Source organism: Puma concolor, chromosome A1 (genome assembly GCF_028749965.1).
Source record: "Puma concolor isolate L17-30 chromosome A1, mPumCon1.1.hap2, whole genome shotgun sequence".
Classification (NCBI taxonomy): domain Eukaryota; kingdom Metazoa; phylum Chordata; class Mammalia; order Carnivora; family Felidae; genus Puma; species Puma concolor.
Genome location: NC_141667.1, coordinates 99,840,261 through 99,863,621, shown reverse-complemented (window position 1 = coordinate 99,863,621; position 23,361 = coordinate 99,840,261). Strand labels below are relative to the sequence as shown.

Sequence of the window (23,361 nt, the reverse complement as noted above, 5' to 3'; positions counted from 1 at the left end):
CTCTCAAAAATAAATAGAAATTTTTTAAAAATTGGTTTTACTTGGGGCGCCTGGGTGGCTTGGTCGGTTAAGCATCCGACTTCGGCTCCGGTCATGATCTCACGGTCCATGAGTTCAAGCCCCACGTCGGGCTCTGTGCTGACAGCTCAGAGCCTGGAGCCTGTTTCCAATTCTGTCTCCCCCTCTCTCTCTGCTCCTCCCCTGTTCATGCTCTGTCTCTCTCTGTCTCAAAAATAAATAAACGTTAAAAAAAATTTTTTTTAATTGGTTTTACTTGAGGCAGTAAGGAATTCTACCTGACATTTATTTCCCCTGTGGCTTTCGAAAAAGCCCATATATACACAAAAAACTAATACATGGAAGACCACTGAGCCCATTTGATAAAGTTTGTGAACCATCTGCCCAATTTAAACTTGGGAGTGTCCAGTAATTATAACAGTCCTAAGCCTTGTCCCTGATTTAACCTCCTAGATGACCTTTGAATGCTCTTTATTGTACTTAACAGTTGCAAAGACACCATAGGTTTTCCCTAGAAGTTTGCCCCAAGTGACTGGTAGAGGCATATTCAAAGGGTTCAAACAGTAATTAAGGAGGCCCAGAGAAAATTGATGTAAGTATCTAGCAGTTAACAACTGAGTGGGTTTGAGAATTTCCCTCACACACAAAATTGCTGACAGCTCCAGGGTAACTTTATTTTTAAGGGATCACCTTAACACCAGGGAATGTATGTTCTTCTTTCATTCTTATTTAATTTTGAACATATTGGTGATGGTACACGAAACAGTTTTAAGTTTCTCTTTCTGCTCTATTTGAAAACTGAGAATTTCATTATGCTTGACAGAAATGAATTACAGGAAGAAATTACATTGCCAGCAAGGCAGCTGAGGTCCATAAACTTTGGGAGGAAATGATTCCGTAGCCTTTTGCCATCCTTTGTTTTGAAAACAGGTTTCTTTTTCTTTTTCTTCTCTTTTTTTTTGGGGGGGGGGTTTCTTTTTTTTTTTAATAGAATACCTTATATAAATGTTTTCATACTTAATGGCATACTTTCCTGACCACAAATTTCATGCCACAGTGGCTATGCTTTCTTTCCCATTTTCAAATAAAAAGCATGAGATGATTTGCACTGATGCATAACCAGCTCAAATTATGAAGGGCATTGCAACGTTCGCCGGTTTCCAATGCGTAGAACATGATGATTCTGAAGTTGTTTTCTCTCTCCCCATCTGAAAATTTATAATCGAATAGAACTAACAACAGTCTTGAAAAACCCACTAGAACATATTTTAGTCAGGGACATGACAATAAGACAACCGTATGCTTTAAAATAAGTATAGCTACTTGATAAGCCTTTTCTCAACCATGTAGGTTATTATCCTAAAATGTTAAGGTGTCTGTGTTCATTACAGCCAGAGAAGTGACGTAAGTGACAGCCTCGATGGTAATGTCATCAGATCTATTGTCAGAGGCATCAGCTTTGTTTGAACTGCCATCATTTAACTTTTTGGTTTGGCATATGCGTTCCATTAGTTACAACACATATTCTGTTAAGATCAAGGCGGGAAATACTGTTAAATGCAGAGTATAAATGAGTGGGTAAGCTCACTTTATTTGTTTACTTTTAGGAGAAATGGTTCCTAAAGAGTGTCATAAGGATATGATTTTCTGCTATTTTACCATCCAGTGGTGCACATTCACATAATGGAGTTTTCAAAGGGGAAGTAGAATCCTCTCCAAAATAATGAGAGACACAGCTGGGAGGCTTTTGGTGACTTTCACACGACAGCAGATGCCACGGATGTCCACTGACCTTTCTTTCTGGGATTTTTTTTTGTTGGACATAGCCATTCTTAGAATGGAGAAACATGTTGGGGTTCTTAAAGTCCTTTAGAATAAGTGTAAGTTTTGGAGGGGTGTAACAAAGAAAATCACATTGGCTGTAAGTATTTCCTGCTGTTGAACGATGTGTGTCAGGAGAAAGGTTATGGAGGGTAACTCCTTGTGAATGAGTTGCAGAAGGCAAATTGTCATCTGTTCAAAGGGTTAGAGTAATCTTAGCTTTAATCTAGTCACGCATTAGGGAGACAGACTACCCATGAAAAGCTCTAGAATTCTATGAGTCTGTGTGCTGTCTCTTACCCTGAAACTTAATTTATAGGACAAAATGCTGCTGGTTCTGTCCAGTTTGTTGCTGCCTGGTGGCAGGGTCAGTCACTCATTCTTCCAGTTGGTCAGCAATTCGGTTTCTTTTTTCTGAAAACTGTGATGAATCTACTGTTTCAGGCACCCTCAGTTTGGTCACTAAATTCAGGTCTTTAGAAGCTGAACATTACAATGGGTAGAGATCTCACAGAGCTTGTGGTAGGGTCAGATAATGTAAACCAAGGCATTTCTGTGATCAGTGTTTTTGGTTTTGTTTTGTTTTTTAAGGTTAGGGGATATTGGCACAGTTATTTAATCGTACCAATTTTGGTGGTAATATTTTATTTTTAAAATTTTTTGAAGTTCATTTGAGAGAGAGAGACAGTGTAGGTGGTGGTGGGGGAGTCGGGGGGTGGAAAGGCAGAGAAAAAGCACCAGTGGGGGAAGGGCAGAGAGACAGAGAGAGTGCCAAGCAGGCTCCACACCGTCAGCCCAAAGCCCAACATGGAGCTCAAACTCACAAAACCAAGAGATCATGACCTGATCCGAAACTGAGAGATACTTAACCAACTCAGCCACCCACGCGCCCCAGGTTGTAATATTAAACACACACACACACACACACACACACACACACACACACACACACACACCTGAAATGTTTTTTTCTTAAAGTCACACTTGGCAAAACCCAAGAGTGGAGGGGAGAGTGTTCTGAGAATGAATACCAACACTCTCAGGCAGCACTCTCTGCAGGTGCTGGCCGGGTTGCCTGTGGTGCTGCATCAGAGGGGCGGGGGGGGGGGGGGGGGGTGGTACAGCAGCAGGGCGAGGCTGGCTTCTGATGTTCACATAGCTTCGGTCTCCTTGCAAAGGCAGTACTAATACACAAGGAGCGTTCAAGGACAAGGCCTATGGGATCCGTATGGCACATCTCTAAATACTGTGGGGATCCCCAAGTGGTGACCTCTTGAGGAACTGAAACAACCTGAAGCCCTAATGGAAGTGAGACCAGAGCTGATCCTGAAGGGTAAGATTTCGTAGGGAAGTCATGCTAGACAGGAGTGACCTCAGAGCCCCAGCTCTTTCTTTGCTGAAGTCCTTTTAGGGACCATCTCCATGGACTGGACTTACTTCTAGGTACTGAGCTACCATTTCCACAGCTCTGCCTGGCCTCCATCTGCAGCTTTTCAGAGTTCATGGAAAGGGACTGCTTAGGTTGTAACCCTTGGAAAGATGGGCTGGCTAGGTCAGCAGAGAAAGCTGTGGAAAAAGTGGGCATTCTGATGGAATGTGACACCCACCCCCTAACCCCTGCTCAGGGCTGGCTGCAGTGAGCCACATCAATGCTGTCATTCGGGAAGGCGACCCCGAGAACACGCTGCTTGCCCTGAAGAGACCGGAGGCCCAGCTGCCTGAAGTTTATCCTTTTGCTGCTGGGATGTATCAGAACGAACTTTTCAACCTCCAGAAACAGAACGCCATGGTAAGTCCGAGGGCACTCCAGTTACAAAGATGTTAATTCTAAGTTAGAGCCGTGAGGAAGGCAGTTTAGGAAAGGTGAATGGGCAAGAGTCTTTAACTTGTATCAACCCCCATTCCCACTCCCTCCCTGGATCAATTCCATGGCTGAGTTCCTCTTTAAATCCTGCTTTTTATCTCTGTAAAGAATCTGCATAGTTAGGAAATTCAAGCAGAGCTCAACACAAACACACCTTGAAAAGAAGTCATTCTTGTTCTCTGGTTTTTGAAACATGTTGGATAACTTTTTCACTATACTGAAATTTTTTTTAACTATGTCATGTTTTTGAAATAGAATAATTGACTGTGAATCTGCAGTTCTAGAAATCTGCAACCAAGAACATTAGCACCATGGCTTTAATTTTTTGTAAATTTCATGCTGCTTAATATGCTGATGATATTAAACAGTAATATATACGGTTACAGTATTAAAACCATGTGTACTCGTGTAGGATTAACCCAGACAACGGAACAGAATAAAAATTACTGGAAGCAGAGCCAAGAATTAAGTATATGAGAACACTAGTATTTCAAAAAGGTGGGGAAAAGAATGAAATCCTTCCAAGTGTTTAACCATTTGGGAAAGAAAACATGACCTCACTCTACATATCAGAATAAATTTCCAGTATAAAAAGTTAAATGTAAAAAGTTAACTTAAAAAATGAAGGTTCGAAGGAAACGTAAAAGAACACTGGATCTTAAAAATCCGAAACGGCACTGTTGCACCAGAAAAAAGCGAGGAGGAGAGGCCGAAAGCATGAACAGCTAATTCACAAAGCAAGGAATATACAGTGACACACAAAAAACGTCCAACCTCATTCGGAAGTAAATGTGAATCAAAATAGTTATTTGGGGAAATCAGATTGGTAGAGCGTTGAGAGATCTAACGTAGCGTAGGCATAAATTTGGCACAGTAGGCGTCTTCACAGCCGGTGGAAGCGGGAATGGTGCACCCTTTCTGGAGAATGAGCTCAGCAATGTGTATGCAAGTCCATTAGCCATTATCCTGTCAATTACAGTGCTAGGAAAAGAGCCTAAAGAATATGAATCAAAAAGTGTTCACAGCATGGTGTATAATACTGAGAAGCAAGGAACAAGCCATGTGCTTCGCAACAGATTGCACACACTAAATCAAGCAGAAAAAATGAGATCAAAACATACAGCATTGTCTAGAGGGTTTTTGGTAATAGGAATAAAAACAAGTTCTGCTAAAAAAAAAAAACTTCTATAAATGTTTGCATGAATTAAAAATAAAAGGATATACCTTAAAGAGCTTGGGTGGGAGGATTTTTTTTCTTACTCTTGATTATCAAGACTTCTCATTTTCTGAAAAGAAAGATGTTACTTTATAATAAAAGAAAAAGAGCTTATCTTCTTAAGTTGCACTTAGGTTCTTTCATTAATAGTTCTCCCATGCCAGCAGCTTTGAAGCCCAAGGCTATTTACGCTCAGGCCTAGTGATTCACTCCTAACTGGTCATCAGTCAGCCTGTGGTTGTCCAGCCCCATTTCTTCTTTTTCTTATCCTTGCTGCTGTAATACCACATTAGATACTTGTGGGCATGTCACTGGAAAGGGTAGAGGAGGTGGATCTCAAGTGATTTCATTCTGCTCTTCTGTTTATAATTTTATACCTTCCTTACATGTTAAACATGTAGTTCATGTAAGAAATTTGGATAAAATTTGCTTACATGCTCCCTATAATAACCTCCTTCTTGCTGTTTGCTTTTGTTACCCTAAAATCCATTGCTGTGAGATACCTGTGGAGGTCCAGAAAGCTATAATGCATTTAATATAAATATTACATTGTATACATTAAATACAGAAAATATCCTAAATGTAAATATAGTTGTCAGCTTTTTTCTATTCATTTGATGCTCCCTCTATGTTCCTTCACTATGATGGAAGAAGTAACCCTTTTGAAGTTGGACCAAGTTAGTATAAAATTGTTAAAAGGAAGAGAACAGGGGCGCCTGGGTGGCTCAGTCGGTTAAGCGGCCGACTTCAGTTCAGGTCATGATCTCGCGGTCCGTGAGTTCAAGCCCCGCATCGGGCTCTGTGCTGACAGCTCAGAGCCCGGAGCCTGCTTCAGATTCTGTGTCTCCCTCTCTCTGACCCTCCCCCGTTCATGCTCTGTCTCTCCCTGTCTCAAAAATAAATAAACGTTAAAAAAATTTTTTTTAATAAAATAAAAAAATAAAATAAAAGGAAGAGAACATTTAAGGGGGAAGGTGTTCTAAAGTGTAAGATGGGTTGTTTTTTTTAATTTATTTGAGTATAGTTTTTTTTTTTTTAATTTTTTTTTTAAAAATTAAAAAAGGGTCAGAGAGAGAGGGAAACACAGAATCCGAAACAGGCTCCGGGCTCTGAGCAGGTCAGCACAGAGCCCGACGCGGGGCTCGAACTCACAGACTGCGAGATCATGACCTGAGCCGAAGTCGGCCGCCCAACCGACTGAACCACCCAGGCGCCCCGAGTATAGTTTTTTTTTTAGGTTTATTTATTTGTTTTGAGAGACAGAGAGCATAAGCAAGGGAGGGGCAGAGAAAGAGAAGGAGAAAGAGAATCCCAAGCAGGCTCCACACTGACAGAGCAGAACCCAGTGAAGGCTTGATCTCATGAACCAAGAGATAATGACCTGAACCGAAATCAAGAGTCAGACGCTCACCCAACTAAGCCACTTAGGTGTCCCTCATTTGAGTATAGTTGATACACAATGCTATATTAATTTCAAGCGTGCAAGATAGTGACTTGAGAAGTTTATACTTTATGCTATGCACATCACAAGAATACCTACCATGAGCTGTATTTTTTTTAAATAAGGCAAATCCAGAATTATAAATCCTACTTACATTTACCAAAAGATACACTTCACATTTCTTCAAATATTCAGGACTCAGAGTATATTTTAAATTTTCTACCCAGTTATTAAAGAGTGACTCAGACTAACTTTTTTGGAACTAGAATTGATACTCTTGCCTTAACAATTGTAGTTTATCTTTCTGGGGTTATAGGTGAAATTCTCCCCTTTTTTCCTTACTCTTAATTTAAACTGAAAATCACTCCCTAAAATCTTAACCTCACACCCTGAGACAGTGACAGCATTGTCTAATCCTTCACTTAATTATTTAGTAAGTCTGAGCCTGTAAGCAGCTAATAAAACTGGCGGGAATCAATTATGGAAATGCACATGTTTGTGGAATCATAACCATTGGTTGCCATTAACTCTGTCCCCAAAATGATCAGCTAAGGACAACCCGGAAGTCTTCACCTATTCTTTAAAGCCAGTGACAAACAGGTAGCCAGTGAGCCCTCTTCCTCCTGGGTTCTCAAAATCTTTAATTTTTCATTGTTCTTTGAAATATGCATTCTAGTGGTGCCTGGGTGGTTCAGTCAGTTAAGCATTCAACTCTTGATCTCAGCTCAGGTTTTGATCCCATGATTGTGAGTTCAAGCCTCAAGTTGGGCTCCATGATGGACGTGGAACCTACTTTAAAAAAAAAAAATGCATTCTAAAACCCCATCACATACATGAAGTGTGTAATTTGGGAAACTTTTATTGCTTACATTTTTCAACAGAACTACTTGGCCCACGAGGAGCTCTTGATTGCAGTGGAAATGCTGTCTGCTGTTGCTTTACTAAACCAGGCCTTGGAAAACAATGATCTTATGTCTGTGCAGAATCAGCTCAGAAGCCCAACAATAGGCTTCAATAATCTGGATGAATCATATGTAGAACGGTAAGGGAACATCTTCCAAATCTCCTTTTAATGCAGAAATGTGTGTTTGGCAGATCTTGCATATTAAAGATGTGTTCTTTGCTGAAGAATTCCCTATCTCTGTACTCATGTTCTTAAAAGCTAGTCTACTTTGTTTTGAGAGTCCTTCTAATATGCGTCCTTTTTTACAGCCTTTCTTTTAGGGGGACAAAGAGTCTAAAAATGATCACATTGTGGCTTTGACTGATTGATTTGTCATTACCAAAGATTATTGGATAGGCTAAAAAAAAAAGAACTATTGAAAACATACCTTCCCTTGGGCTTCTTTTGGAGACAACTGAATGTAGAAGAGTTGGAAGGAACTTTAATAACCATCCAGTCTAATCTTCTTTTATTTTACTGATGAGAGAACTAAACTTGGATTTATGGACCTACAGTTGGGCAGCTGAATCTCAAACCCTGTTCTTTTTGATTGTTAAGCCAAAGGAATCCTGAGACCACAGTGGGTCGTGTTAGTGGATAACAGTCTCAGTTTAGCAGCTTCCATTTCATGTTTCTGAAATATGCTGCTTGATAGTATAAAATGCTATAGCAGTTCTAGAGAGAAAATTAAAGGGCCAGAATAAGGAGCCCATCAGAGATTCCGTAAGACAAAGGTCCCAAGTTAAAAGGAGTGATTTTCTGTCCTGGATTCTTGTTAGCCACTAGGGGGAGATGTCTGCATAGATCTTGACAAAAGCTCTTTTCAGGTCCTGATTCCAGCTGGAACTACTTAAATAGGTAGATTGGGTAATTGTCTTGGATCATGTACATTGTACAAGAAAACTGAAAAGACTTTAGATTTTTTTAAAATGCTTTACCACTTGTCTGTGGAGAGAATGGCCCCAAAGCGGTAGGACAGAAGAGTTTGCTTTTTAGTCTTCTTGGAGAAACTGATGCTCTTATTCTGCATAAATTTGGCCACCTGGTTAATATAACTCTTGAGTCTGTTACCAAAGTAATTTATTTCCACCTCCACTATTTCGAATGGCACCATTCTCTTCCCCAAGCTTAGAAACCTCAAGTTCAACTCATTTTCCTCAGCCCTCTGCTGCCTTGTGCTATGAACAGCCTGCTCATCTCCTTCCCTGACAACAGCCAGTCTGGGGGTGTTAGCTCTGTCAAAGGTCCCCATTTCCCAGCCAGTACCTAATTTGATTTTTCACCTTTACTTCTGTCATCACTTCCAGATTGGTCCTCCTGTGTCTTTTCTATCCTCCTCATTTATTCTCATCTAACCAGTCTTTGCTGCTTTCCCTCAGTGCTTAAGTGGAAGACAAAGCTGGTCACTCCTTTATGAAACATACAGCCCTGTGGGGCTGTAATGGGATGTCTTGGTGAGGTAATTGTCATGACTGTCCCACCCACTGGGCATCCTGGCCGCTGTCCTCTAAATAACCGTGCTCCCTCCCTCCAGATCATCCACTTTGATTACGAAAATTCCTCACTACCTCCCCAATTTACAAATGACCTGTTAAGGAAATGGTCTCACACCCCATTTGAAAACCATTTTTACCCCTGTGGTTTTCAACTTGGGCCTACAGATACAGCCTCAGAGTTCAAGTATTCAGTATGGGAAACTTTGAAAATTTGCTCATTTTTAATAATCTTTTTAAAGCTTGACTTAAGCACTTTCTGGGCCAGCTGGATGACCAGTACCGAGATGAGATTTCAAGGTCCCCTTTGGTTCTTGTACTGACAGCCCTCATTGATCTTCTCAGCCTCGGCATTTTACTTGCCTGGTCATCAGCTTTTTAACTCAGTTCTTGGAAACCCAAGTTCACAGGTTTTCAAGATGAAGAAACGTGGCTCTATCTGGGCCTCACCCCATGCTTTCCCAAGTTCTTCATAGCACAGGCGTGTGGGGCAGGGCAACCTTGATGAATCAGACAGAGTGTCAACGTGTTTACCGTGGCTTCCACCCTTGGGCTGTGGTTTCCCAGAAAGACTCATTTGTCTAATTCTCACCAAAGTGCTGTCTAGTTGGTATTGGCTCTAGGCATATGTTGTCCCAGATTAATTGTTCTAAATGTAGCTGTGGCTATAATGCTCTCCATTTGTTTCTTGTTCTCATCTGAATTAAGAACATACTCCTCACTGTAAACATGTTGTTCTGACCTTAGCTCTCCGTCCAGCTCTCCTTGTGTTTTGCACCTCAGCCAACCTGGATCCTAATACACTGTGGACTTTCTGGCCTGCCTGCTGCTCTGCATGGTCGTGTCCCCACCGGGAATGGAGTGCCGGTCACCCCTGTCCTGGCACACTCCCAGAGCTGCCTTCCATAGATTATGCTTTCACAAATTATTTCCGTACTTCTCTCCACCCCAGCTAATGTCATCTCTCCTGAGAACTAGCATTCTGTGGTTAGAGGAACATAGCACCAGAGTCACACATACTTGAGTCTGACTCTTCATAGTCTTGTCTCCTCATCTAAGCACACACACACAAAAAAAAGCAAAAACACTCACTCTGCATCTGCAGAACAGTTTCGAAGATTAAATACTTGGCTTGATGCCTGTTTCGGGCAAGGTGCTCTACCACTAAGGATTTCCTCCCACTTCTTCCTTGGAACTTCGTTATTTCTACTCTCCTGGACTGTCTCTTACGACCTTTCTTGTGCTCTGCTTTTATACCCTGTTGGAGTTTCTGTCTTCTTAACCCCTGGGCTGAAAGCTCCTGCACCTTGTTCATGCTCACAGCCCTGCATGCCTGCCACAGGCCTTGCCACGTTGGTTTCATGTTAATAATCATTGGCCGAAGTGAATTGGGATTGTAATCCTCTTGGAGCTTCAGAAGTCTGTTAGAAATGCAGCATTACTGGTCTGCCTGTAGCAAACAGTGAGGAGAGCTCAGAGAGGTGTGGAGGGAAAGGACTCGGATCTCTCTGTGAGGGTGAACTGCAGAGTATTTCTGTGGTTGGTCCCTTAGTACCGGACACTCATCCTCACATGGAAAAGCCAGTGGAGTTCTGCTGCATTACTTGTAAAATCTCTTCCTTTTGGCCATCGTTGATTCATTTTGTTTCTAAAGAAGCTACGTGCAATTCTGGGATTTTTTTCTGCATTCCTCCTTAAGCTTTCTCGTTTTATTCCCATCGGATCATCATTTAGATGTTAAGCATGTGAAATGCCCATGGGGATTTCGCACTTGCTTACAGAATGGTCTCTGTCTATAAGGGGTATTAACAAGTGCAAGTTGAAGTTTATCCATTTTGTTATTGTATCCAGTATTATTTATATACTACTATAAATATATTACTATATTTATATAATATATCTATTATATAATATATCCAGTATTATTTATATATATATTACTATATATACTATATAGTAATTTACTATATATTTACTAGTAATATATTTATTTATATATATTTATATATATTTATTTATATATATTTACATATAAATATATTTATTATATATATTTATATATTTACTATATATTTACTAGTAAATATATACTACTATATATTTACTATAATTTACTAGTAATTACTATATAGTAATATATATATTTATATATATGTTTTCCTAGGCTTATAAGGAGTGGTAGGGTGAAAATCTCAAACATGACAGCCAGTTTCAAGCCTGAATTTAGTGATCCCTCATTCGGTCACAGATAAAGGATCATCGCCACCACTTCCTACACTGAATGATGTTTTTCCCTCTCAAGCTACACTCTGTAGGCACTCTGTGCGCCTTTAAGCACGCAGAATTTTGAGAAAATTGGTCACAATCAGGAAAACAATTTTTTTCAATAGTTGGTTTATTTGGCAAGCGAGTGGTGCTCTGTTAGTGCAGAACCCAGCATGGGGCTCAAACCCACAAACGGTGAAGTCGTGACCTGAGCTGAAACCAAGAGTCAGACACTCAACTGACTGAGCCACCCAGGCGTCCCAGGAAAACAATTTTAAACTGAACGTGATGTTATTGGGGCGCCTGGGTGGCTCAGTCGGTTAAGCGGCCGACTTCGGCTCAGGTCATGATCTCGCGGTCCGTGAGTTCTAGCCCCGTGTCGGGCTCTGTGCTGACAGCTCAGAGCCTGGAGCCTGCTTCAGATTCTGTGTCTCCCTCTCTCTGACCCTCCCCTGTTCATGCTGTGTCTCTCCCTGTCTCAAAAATAAATAAATAAACGTTAAAAAAAATAAAATAAACTGAACGTGAGGTTCCTTTTTTTAACCTCTGCTGTTAGCAATCCAAAGATGCTATTCAGAAGTCAAAATGCATAGTGAATAAATATGTACGTAGAAGACTGATCTTTATTTCCACGGCGCAATGCAAAAGCAAACTAAACTATTGAGTTTCTTTACTTTAGGCTAGAGTAGCTCATGGTAGCTTACGGTTGCAACATTGGTTCTGTGATTTTTAACTGGGAAAATTGACTGTTGAGAAATGACAGTTTCTTAATATATCAAGGTGGATAATTTTTTTACCCTAAAATTCCCCAACCAAGGCAAGGAATTGAGGTGGTTGACAAAACTCTGTTTTCCATAATAAAGAGGGTCAGAGGTCAGAAATGAGGTATAAGTGTGCTGTGGCAGTGACTGGACACAGAGGGAGGTTTTTCAGTAGGTGCTGTGGAGCCTTACGAAAAATGGACAGGTGAGGAGGGATTTTACAACATTCTGATTCAACCCCTATACCACCTTATCAAGAAACTGTATAGTGAAAATGTGTGTTATTCATCAGAGTTTCTGGAAGGAACAAGAAAAATGAGAAGGGTTGAGAACCATGGTTGAGAACCATGGTAATTCTGAATTTTATCACATAAAACTTATCTGGGGGATGCCTGGGTGGCTCACTTGGTTAAGCATCTGACTCTTGATCTCAGCTCAGGGCTTGATCTCAGTGTTGTGAATTCAAATCCCACGTTGAGCTCCATGCTGGGCTTGGAGCCAACTTAAAAAAAAATTACCTACAGCCTCAACAGAGTCAAAACATGCAAAGGCAAGGAAAATTAGTAACTGAGGGGGAAGAAAGCAGTTTCGTAGAGTTGAGGACTTCAAGGGTTTTTTTTTTTTTTTTTTTGCTTAAGTTGGGTACAAGGTTGGATTTTGAGGTACTTTCATTAAACAGCATTTGTTTCCGATTCTGTGTCTCCCTCTCTCTCTGACCCTCCCCCGTTCATGCTCTGTCTCTCTTTGTCTCAAAAATAAACATTAAAAAAAAAAATTTAAAAAAACCAGCATTTGTACATAAAGTATCTTTAAGAAAAAAAATGTAATATAAGTAAGCTTGTTGTATGTTCACAAAGGTGTGAAAGAACATTTCATGTGTCTTTCTCCTTTTTAACCTTATAGCATCTACTTTTGGCCATGTGCCAAATTTGAGATGCACAAAATGAGCAAAGAGTGAGTGTCTCTGATTAGTGTTAATGATTCTCTTCTTTTCCACAGTTACACAAATGCACTATTCACCATGAAGCTGGAAGCCTTATCCCAAGGGCAAGAGAATTTAAGCTGGAATGAAATTCAGAAGTGTATAGATATGGTGAATATTCAAATTCAAGAAGAAAACGATCGTAAGTATGGAACACGTTCCTTCTCATAGTATAATGAGCAACTGAGGTTTCTGGACTACTTAGTTCCCTAGATTAGGAATGCAGATTTTTGCTCATGGAGCCCCAAGAGAGCACTCTTCCCTGATATGCATGTGTATATATAAATTTTTTGCCTGTAATACTGTGTCACCGTACATGCATTACAAAGCATACACAAAAAGACATAAAAGGATGGGATAAAAATATGTAAACAGAAGTCCTCATGTTTTCTTATTTATACTTCACAGGTGAATACTCTAGTTAACTCAGTTTTTAAAATTTTTTTGAATGTTATTCATTTTGGAGAGAGACACAGAGCATGAACAGGGGAGGGGCAGAGAGAGAGGGGGAGACAGAATCTGAAGCAGGCTCCAGGCTCTGAGCTGTCAGCACAGAGCCCGACACAGGGCTCGAACCCACGAACGGTGAGATCATGACCTGAGTGGGAGTCGGACGCTTCACTGACTGAGCCACCCAGGTGCCCCATAACTCAATTTTTTAGATGCTCAACTTTATTTTGATCTTTTATTTGGGCTTTTTTTTTTTTTTTGAAGTTTGAACATGTTCCTACCCTAAGAAGAAATTGGAACAAAAACTATAGGATCACATACCATGATTGATGATTGACTGTGTATCTAGAAACTATGAGCTACCTGCGTGACCCAAGAAGATATGCTCTGAAACATGCTTTCTTGAAGATACACTTGCCTCCTTATCATTTGCCTCTTGCTTGCAAAACAGAGTGTGGAATCAAGAGCTCTGTAACTGAGCAGTTAGTGTAGTCACTGCTTTCCTGTAGCATGAACTATCAAATTCAAGTTCCACGTGGTCTGTTTCATCATAAAAACAAACTAGCACCATCATCTTTGGCTTCCTCTGAGCTCTTTGATTTGTCAGCAACATTTATTTATTTTTTTTTTAATTTTTTTTTTCAACGTTTATTTATTTATTTTTGGGACAGAGAGAGACAGAGCATGAACGGGGGAGGGGCAGAGAGAGAGGGAGACACAGAATCTGAAACAGGGTCCAGGCTCCAAGCCATCAGCCCAGAGCCTGACGCGGGGCTCGAACTCACGGACCGCGAGATCGTGACCTGACTGAAGTCGGACGCTTAACCGACTGCGCCACCCAGGCGCCCCATTGTCAGCAACATTTAAATTAAGATCGCTGATGTCCGTGACCTCCCCTCTGTCCTCCATCTTTGACCTATAACTCATTCTAAGTTTGCTGACCCAGTAGGCAGATAGTTCTCTCACACATTTAGGCTGTTCTAGTGCGTTTTGGTGAGGTCTTAGGTCTGGTCTTCTAAGGCAGAATCTAACTTTGGGATAGTAAAATCCCTGTTGAGATAAAAACATATGACTTTGTTATTTAATTGCATTTGCATAATCTGCTTTGCTTTCTTTACTCTTTCCTATGAGCCCTGTGGCCAGCATCATGGCAGGGTTTGTTTTGTTGTTGTTGTTGTTGTTGTTGTTGTTGTTGCTGTTGTCGTTAAACATCTTACTCTAGGTGCCTAATAGATAACATGTATTCAGATATGCTACCTTGACATCATATTCACAGATGGGCCACTGTTACACATACATCCAGGCAGTTTCTTCATTTTGTCCTTTTTAAGTTCTATAAATCTAAATTTCCTCTTCTCTGACCACACAGCTTGCTGCTGCCTCTCTGCGTGTCCTTGGAGACATTTCGGAATCCCTGCAATCGGACAGTTTGCACACAGCCCACTTAGCTTTTTTCTGACATATTGCCTTGGTCGCTGGTGGTTCTTGCCAGATGTTAGTCAAGAGGGAAGCACTAATGTGAGCAGATGTTTGATATCGTCTGGTCTGGACGGACACTAGTGTATGTCCTGTTACAAAGTTCACACCCCCAGCCCCCTGCCCTCCTGCCCTGCTACTTGACTCCCAGCTGCACACTCTTGAGTTTCCTGCAGCAATTGTTTGAGTGCTTTGGCTAATCCACTTCAAGAGTAGGACTCCTCTGTTTCGGTAAGCAAAACTAAGAATCAGGTCCCATCTTTGTTTTCTCATTTTTTCCTAGTTCTTGCTGGCAATACCCACAGTCCAGGCCTTTGGTAATTTCTGTATGTGCTGCTTTTATGGCAAAGGTGCATTAGTTCTCAGTGCTAAGTGGTTGTACTTTTACTCCCATTCTGGACGTTAATTAAAAAGCAGGGTGGAGGATGCCATTTTTGTTGCAGACTATCCAGTAGAGCTTTTGCTTTTTTTTTAGGAAAAGAAAAACAAGTAACATTTGTATCACTTAAAAAAAAGAATGGCTTTTTGTTAGGTGGGTGTTATATCTAAGCAGAAATATTTTTGGATTGGTATCTTTGGATTGGTATGGATTTGTCTGTATAGGCATCTACACTACATGTATTTTCCATGGGCTGTACGTCACATGGCTGTTATCATATTTCCTTTGATTATCATGTCATGAAGGGCATATGCCATAACCACAGTAGTTATTTCAGAGACTTCTTTATCACATTTCCTTTCTAGAATTTGGAGAACTCAGTGCAGAATATATAATTTCTCTGTGCTTTGGTTTGTTTTATTAGGTCACAATGAGGTATTTTTGTTCAAAGTTCTTGAATTCTTGAGTGTGATATCCTCTGTTTATGTAATTGTTTTAAAAGCTACATAAAAATATACACCATTGTGAACAGACATAAATTGCACAGTATAGTAATTAAACCACCCCAAAGGGCTAAGGATTTTTCATGGACACCTTGAAAGTGTTTTACCTTTCCCACCCTGCCCCTGCCACACACTTCAAGGTCTAATCCTGTGTCTGAATTGTGATGTGGATAAGGTACCACAGCTAATGGGAAATGCTAAATGTGGAAGGTGCATTTAATAGAGAAGATGCTAAGTGCATTTCCTCAGACTTGGAGGCTCTGTTGATTTCTTCCTGGAAAGTTCACTTTTCCTGGTGGAGCCAGAGAGGAGCATCAGTTTAACCACGTAGCCGAAACAAGGTAGTTTTGTTCCTTTGAATTTTTGCTTTTTTAATTTAGTAGGTACTTGTCTTTGTAGGTTAACTCATCTGCTATCTCAAATGCATGAGCTGTAAGAGAATATCCACTGTCTCACTGGAATAGAACATTATAGTCTCTGTGATGGTTTAAAGAAGTGGGTCATGAACTGGCGCTCAGCAATGGGATTTTCCCTTCTCTTATAAACAGAGGAAGTGATGCGCATGTGCCCTGGTGGCTTCTGGGTAGGTCTTACATGTCCTGTGAGGTCATTTACTATGACCTCAGGAGCTTGTGTTCTTAGAAACATATCAAACAAAAATTTAAACAAGTGGTTTCAACCAAGTCAGCTGGAATGCACTCACTCCCAGGTGACTGGCCATTAGGAACACATATTCTTTTTCTCAGACATAGTTCTGTTAAGATCATTTTTGGATGGGGTGTTTAAAAGTATTTGGAACAGTCTACCGAAGAGACTTCGTGTCCAGGGAATGATATGAAGTATACCATGCTCTCCAGGTTGTAACTACTACAGGGTAAAACGATAATACCCTGTATGTGGATAGTACTTAGACTTTCCTGAGTTCTTCCAATGTTTTCAAATCATGTAACTTGAGTGTTAGGGAACTATTTTTGCTTTTTCTTCAAACATGTTTAAGTGTTAGAATCTAGAATAATTTCTGCCCTTTTAGATCATCCCTTTTCTTCTACAGATAAATCTCTTCATTCTTAGCGTTTGAATATCGGGATGAAGATACTTCTTAAAAATTGTAACTACTTTATTCCATAGCATGTCACATTAGTAAAGTGACTTATGATTGTGTTTGAAAAAATAACTGACAGAATGAGAAATAGTGAGTTTGGCTTTAGGAATATTTATTTTCAAAACTTACTGCTTGTTAATGTTTATCTTCTTTCCTAGTTCTTGTACATCAGCACTAAGCTGGGAAGTGAAAAAACCCCGTTTGTGTGTGTGTGTATATGTGTGTGCATATACAGTTGACCCTTGAACAGCGTGGTTTGAACTATACGTTTTTTTTTTTTAATCAGTAGAGTACTCTAAATATATTTTCTCTTAGGATTTTCTTAACATTTTCTTTTCTCTGGCTTACTCATTGTAAGAATACATGTTACTTGACTATGTTATTACTGAGGCTTCCAGCCAGTAGTAAGCTCTGATTAGTTAAATTTGGGGGGAGTAAAAAATTATACCTGATTTTTTTTCAATATATGAAATTTATTGTCAAATTGGTTTCCATACAACACCCAGTGCTCATCCCAAAAGGTGCCCTCCTCAATACCCATCACCCACCTCCCCTCCCTCCCACCCCCCATCAACCCTCAGTTTGTTCTCAGTTTTGTTTTTTTTTGTTTTTTTTTTTTAATTTTTTTTTTCAACGTTTTTTATTTATTTTTGGGACAGAGAGAGACAGAGCATGAACGGGGGAGGGGCAGAGAGAGAGGGAGGCACAGAATCGGAAACAGGCTCCAGGCTCCGAGCCATCAGCCCAGAGCCTGACGCGGGGCTCGAACTCCCGGACCGCGAGATCGTGACCTGGCTGAAGTCGGACGCTTAACCGACTGCACCACCCAGGCGCCCCTGTTCTCAGTTTTTAAGAGTCTCTTATGCTTTGGCTTTCTCCCACTCTAACCTCTTTTTTTTTTTCCTTCCCCTCCCCCATGGGTTCCTGTTAAGTTTCTCAGGATCCACATAAGAGTGAAAACATATGGTATCTGTCTTTCTCTGTATGGCTTATTTCACTTAGCATAACACTCTCCAGTTCCACCCACGTTGCTACAAAGGGCCATATTTCATTCTTTCTCATGGCCACATAGTACTCCATTGTGTATATAAACCACAATTTCTTTATCGTTTCATCAGTTGATGGACATTTAGGCTCTTTCCATAATTTGGCTATTGTTGAGAGTGCTGCTATAAACATTGGGGTACAAGTGCCCCTTTGCATCAGTACTCCTGTATCCCTTGGGTAAATTCCTAGCAGTGCTATTGCTGGGTCATAGAGTAGGTCTATTTTTAATTTTTTGAGGAACCTCCACACTGTTTTCCAGAGTGGCTGTCCCAGTTTGCATTCCCACCAACAGTGCAAGAGGGTTCCCGTTTCTCCACATTCTCTCCAGTATCTATAGTCTCCTGATTTGTTCATTTTGGCCACTCTGACTGGCGTGAGGTGATACCTGAGTGTGGTTTTGATTTGTATTTCCCTGATGAGGAGCGACGTTGAGCATCTTTTCATGTGCCTGTTGGCCATCCAGATGTCTTCTTTAGAGAAGTGTCTATTCATGTTTTCTGCCCATTTCTTCACCGGGTTATTTGTTTTTCGGGTGTGGAGTTTGGTGAGCTCTTTACAGATTTTGGATACTAACCCTTTATTTAATATGTCATTTGCAAATATCTTTTCCCATTCCGTTGGTTGCCTTTTAGTTTCGTTGGTTGTTTCCTTTGCTGTGCAGAAGCTTTTTATCTTCATAAGGTCCCAGTAGTTCATTTTTGCTTTTAATTCCCTTACCTTTGGGGATGTGTCAAGTAAGAGATTGCTACGGCTGAGGTCAGAGAGGTCTTTTCCTGCTTTTTCCTCTAGGGTTTTGATGGTTTCCTGTCTCACATTCAGGTCCTTTAACCATTTTGAGTTTATTTTTGTGAATGGTGTGAGAAAGTGGTCTAGTTTCAACCTTCTGCATGTTGCTGTCCAGTTCTCCCAGCACCATTTGTTAAAGAGACTGTCTTTTTTCCATTGGATGTTCTTTCCTGCTTTGTCTAAGATTAGTTGGCCATACGTTTGTGGGTCTAGTTCTGGGGTTTCTATTCTATTCCATTGGTCTATGTGTCTGTTTTTGTGCCAATACCATGCTGTCTTGATGATTACAGCTTTGTAGTAGAGGCTAAAGTCTGGGATTGTGATGCCTCCTGCTTTGGTCTTCTTCAAAATTACTTTGGCGATTCGGGGCCTTTTGTGGTTCCATATGAATTTTAGGATTGTTTGTTCTAGCTTTGAGAAGATTGCTGGTGCAATTTTGATTGGGATTGCATTGAATGTGTGGATAGCTTTGGGTAGTATTGACATTTTGACAATATTTATTCTTCCAATCCATGAGCACGGAATGTTTTTCCATTTCCTTATATCTTCTTCAATTTCCTTCATAAGGTTTCTATAGTTTTCAGAATACAGATCTTGTACATCTTTGGCTAGATTTATCCCTAGGTATTTTATGCTTCTTGGTGCAATTGTGAATGGGATCAGTTTCTTTATTTGTCTTTCGGTTACTTCATTATTAGTGTATAAGAATGCAACTGATTTCTGTACATTGATTTTGTATCCTGCAACTTTGCTGAATTCATGTATCAGTTCTAGCAGACTTTTGGTGGAGTCTATCGGATTTTCCATGTATAAGATCATGTCATCTGCAAAAAGTGAAAGCTTGATTTCATCTTTGCCAATTTTGATGCCTTTGATTTCCTTTTATTGTCTGATTGCTGATGCTAGCACTTCCAACACTGTTAAACAACAGCGGTGAGAGTGGACATCCCTGTCATGTTCCTGATCTCAGGGAAAAAGCTCTCAGTTTTTCCCCATTGAGGATGATGTTAGCTGTGGGCTTTTCATAAATGGCTTTGATGATGTTTAAGTATGTTCCTTCTATCCCGACTTTCTGAAGGGTTTTTATTAAGAAAGTGTGCTGAATTTTGTCAAATGCCTTTTCTGCATTGATTGACAGGATCATAGGGTTCTTTTCTTTTATTAATGTGATGTATCACGTTGATTGATTTGCGAATGTTGAACCATCTCTGCATCCCAGGAGTGAATGCCACTTGATCATGGTGAATAATTCTTTTTATATGCTGTTGAATTTGATTTGCTAGTATCTTATTGAGAATTTTTGCATACGTATTCATCAGGGATATTGGCCTGTGGTTCTCTTTTTTTTACTGGGTCTCTGTCTGGTTTAGGAATCAAAGTAATGCTGGCTTCATAGAATGAGTCTGGAAGTTTTCCTTCCCTTTCTATTTTTTGGAATAGCTTGAGAAGGATAGGTGTTATCTCTGCTTTAAATGTCTGGTAGAACTCCCCTGGGAAGCCATCTGGTCCTAGACTCTTATTTGTTGGGAGATTTTTGATAACTGATTCAATTTCTTCGCTGGTTATGGGTCTGTTCAAGCTTTCTGTTTCCTCATGATTGAGTTTTGGAAGCGTGTGGGTGTTTAAAAATTTGTCCATTTCTTCCAGGTTGTCCAGTTTGTTGGCATATAATTTTTCATAGTATTCCCTGATAATTGCTTGTATCTCTGAGGGATTGGTTGTAATAATTCCATTTTCATTCATGATTTTATCTATTTGGGTCATCTCCCTTTTCTTTTTGAGAAGCCTGGCTAGAGGTTTGTCAATTTTGTTTATTTTTTCAAAAAACCAACTCTTGGTTTCATTGATCTGCTCTACAGTTTTTTTAGATTCTATATTGTTTATTTCTGCTCTGATATTTATTATTTCTCTTCTTCTGCTGGGTTTAGGCTGCCTTTGCTGTTCTGCTTCTATTTCCTTTAGGTGTGCTGTTAGATTTTGTATTTGGGATTTTTCTTGTTTCTTGAGATAGGCCTGGATTGCAATGTATTTTCCTCTCAGGACTGCCTTTGCTGCATCCCAAAGCGTTTGGATTGTTGTATTTTCATTTTCGTTTGTTTCCATATATTTTTTGATTTCTTCTCGAATTGCCTGGTTGACCCACTCATTCTTTAGAAGGGTGTTCTTTAATCTCCATGCTTTTGGAGGTTTTCCAGACTTTTTCCTGTGGTTGATTTCAAGCTTCATAGCATTGTGGTCTGAAAGTATGCATGGTATAATCTCAATTCTTGTATACTTATGAAGGGCTGTTTTGTACCCAGTATATGATCTATCTTGGAGAATGTTCCATGTGCACTCGAGAAGAAAGTATATTCTGTTGCTTTGGGATGCAGAATTCTAAATATATCTGTCAAGTCCATCTGATCCAATGTCTCATTCAGGGCCCTTGTTTCTTTATTGACCGTGTGTCTAGATGATCTATCCATTTCTGTAAGTGGGGTGTTAAAGTCCCCTGCAATTGCCACATTCTTATCAATAAGGTTGCTTATGTTTATGAGTAATTGTTTTATATATTTGGGGGCTCCCGTATTCGGCGCATAGACATTTATAATTGTTAGCTCTTCCTGATGGATAGACCCTGTAATGATTCTATAATGCCCTTCTTCATCTCTTGTTACAGCCTTTAAAGTCTAGTTTGTCTGATATAAATATGGCTAGTCCAGCTTTCTTTTGACTTCCAGTAGCATGATAAATAGTTCTCCATCCCCTCACTCTCAATCTAAAGGTGTCCTCAGGTCTAAAACGAGTCTCTTGTAGACAGCAAATAGATGGGTCTTGTTTTTTTATCCATTCTGATACCTTATGTCTTTTGGTTGGCGCATTTAGTCCATTTACATTCAGTGTTATTATAGAAAGATATGGGTTTAGAGTCATTGTGATGTCTGTAGGTTTCATGCTTGTAGCGATGTCTCTGGTACTTTGTCTCACAGGATCCCCCTTAGGATGTCTTGTAGGGCTGGTTTAGTGGTGACGAATTCCTTCAGTTTTTGTTTGTTTGGGAAGACCTTTATCTCTCCTTCTATTCTAAATGACAGACTTGCTGGATAAAGGATTCTCGGCTGCATATTTTTTCCTGTTCCTCACATTGAAGATCTCCTGCCATTCCTTTCTGGCCTGCCAGGTTTCAGTAGAGAGATTGGTCACGAGTCTTATAGGTCTCCCTTTATATGTTAGAGCACTTTTATCCCTAGCTGCTTTCAGAATTTTCTCTTTATCCTTGTATTTTGCCAGTTTCACTATGATATGTTGTGCAGAAGATCGATTCAAGTTACGTCTGAAGGGAGTTCTCTGTGCCTCTTGGATTTCAGTGCCTTTTTCCTTCCCCAGATCAGGGAAGTTCTCAGCTATTATTTCTTCAAGTACACCTTCAGCACCTTTCCCTCTCTCTTCCTCCTCTGGAATACCAATTATGCGTAGATTATTTCTCTTTAGTGCATCACTTAGTTCTCTAATTTTCCCCTCATACTCCTGGATTTTTTTATCTCTCTTTTTCTCAGCTTCTTCTTTTTCCATAATTTTATCTTCTAGTTCACCTATTCTCTCCTCTGCCTCTTCAATCCGAGCCATGGTTGTCTCCATTTTATTTTGCAGATCATTAATAGCATTTTTTAGCTCCTCCTGGCTGTTCCTTAGTCCCTTGATCTCTGTAGCAATAGATTCTCTGCTGTCCTCTATACTGTTTTCAAGCCCAGCGATTAATTTTATGACTGTTATTCTAAATTCACTTTCTGTTATATTGTTTCAATCCTTTTTGACCAGTTCGTTAGCTGTTGTTATTTCCTGGAGATTCTTTTGAGGGGAATTCTTCCATTTCATCATTTTGGATAGTCCCTGGAGTGGTGCGGACCTGCAGGGCACTTCCCCTGTGCTGTCTTGAATAACTTGCGTTGGTGGGCGGGGCTGCAGTCTGACCCGATGTCTGCCCCCAGCCCACCGCTGGGGCCACAGTCAAACTGGTGTGTACCTTCTCTTCCCCTCTCCTAGGGGCAGGATTCACTGTGGGGTGGTGTGGCCCCTGTCTGGGGTACTTGCACACTGCCAGACTTGTAGCGCTGGGGATCTGGCGTATTAGCTGGGGTGGATGGGCAAGGTGCACAGGGGCAGGAGGGGCAGGCTCAGCTCGCTTTTCCTTCGGAGATCCGCTTGGGGAGGGAGTCAGACCTGCCGGAGGGATGGATTCTCAGAAGCACAGCATTCAGTGTTTGCAGGGTGCAAGCAAGTTCCCTGACAGGAACAGGTTCCCTTGGGGTTTTGGCTGGGGGATGGGCGAGGGAGATGGTGCTGGCGAGCGCCTTTGTTTCCCGCCAAGCTGCGCTCTGTCGTCTGGGGCTCAACAACTCTCCCTCCCGTTGCCCTCCAGCCCTCCCGTTCTCCGAGCAGAGCTGTTAACTTAAAACCTTTCAGATGTTAAGTCCTGCTGGCTGTCAGAACCCACGCAGTCCAGCCCCTCCGCTTTTCAAGCCAGACTCGAGCTCTCCTTTGCCGGCGGGCTGCCCCTCCGTCCCGGCTCCCTCCCACCAGTCCGTGGAGCACGCACCGCCTCTCCGCCCTTCCTACCCTCTTCCGTGGGCCTCTTGTCTACGCTTGCCTCCGGAGAATCCGTTCTGCTAGTCTTCTGGCGATTTTCTGGGTTATTTAGGCAGGTGTGGGTGGAATCTAAGTGATCCGCAGGACGCGGTGAGCCCAGCATCCTCCTACGCCGCCATCTTCCCTATACCTGAATTTTTGACTGCACTGGGTGTTGGTGCTCCTAACCCCCACATTGTTCATGTGTC

The 23,361-nt window shown here is 40.9% G+C and overlaps 1 protein-coding gene across 3 annotated transcripts in view; it reads left to right on the top strand.

Moving 5' to 3' along the window:
* Positions 1–23,361, top strand: part of IQGAP2 (IQ motif containing GTPase activating protein 2) — a 295,320-nt gene that overhangs the window by 180,206 nt on the left and 91,753 nt on the right. For 2 of the 3 annotated variants that reach the window (XM_025923857.2, XM_086698507.1), the window contains 3 exons: positions 3,465–3,628; positions 7,242–7,402; positions 12,822–12,946. In XM_025923857.2, coding sequence (XP_025779642.2) covers positions 3,465–3,628; positions 7,242–7,402; positions 12,822–12,946 — 450 coding nt within the window. Of the gene's footprint in view, positions 1–3,464; positions 3,629–7,241; positions 7,403–12,821; positions 12,947–16,248; positions 16,322–23,361 lie in introns of those variants that run through there. The other variant, XM_086698516.1, reaches the window with a different exon arrangement.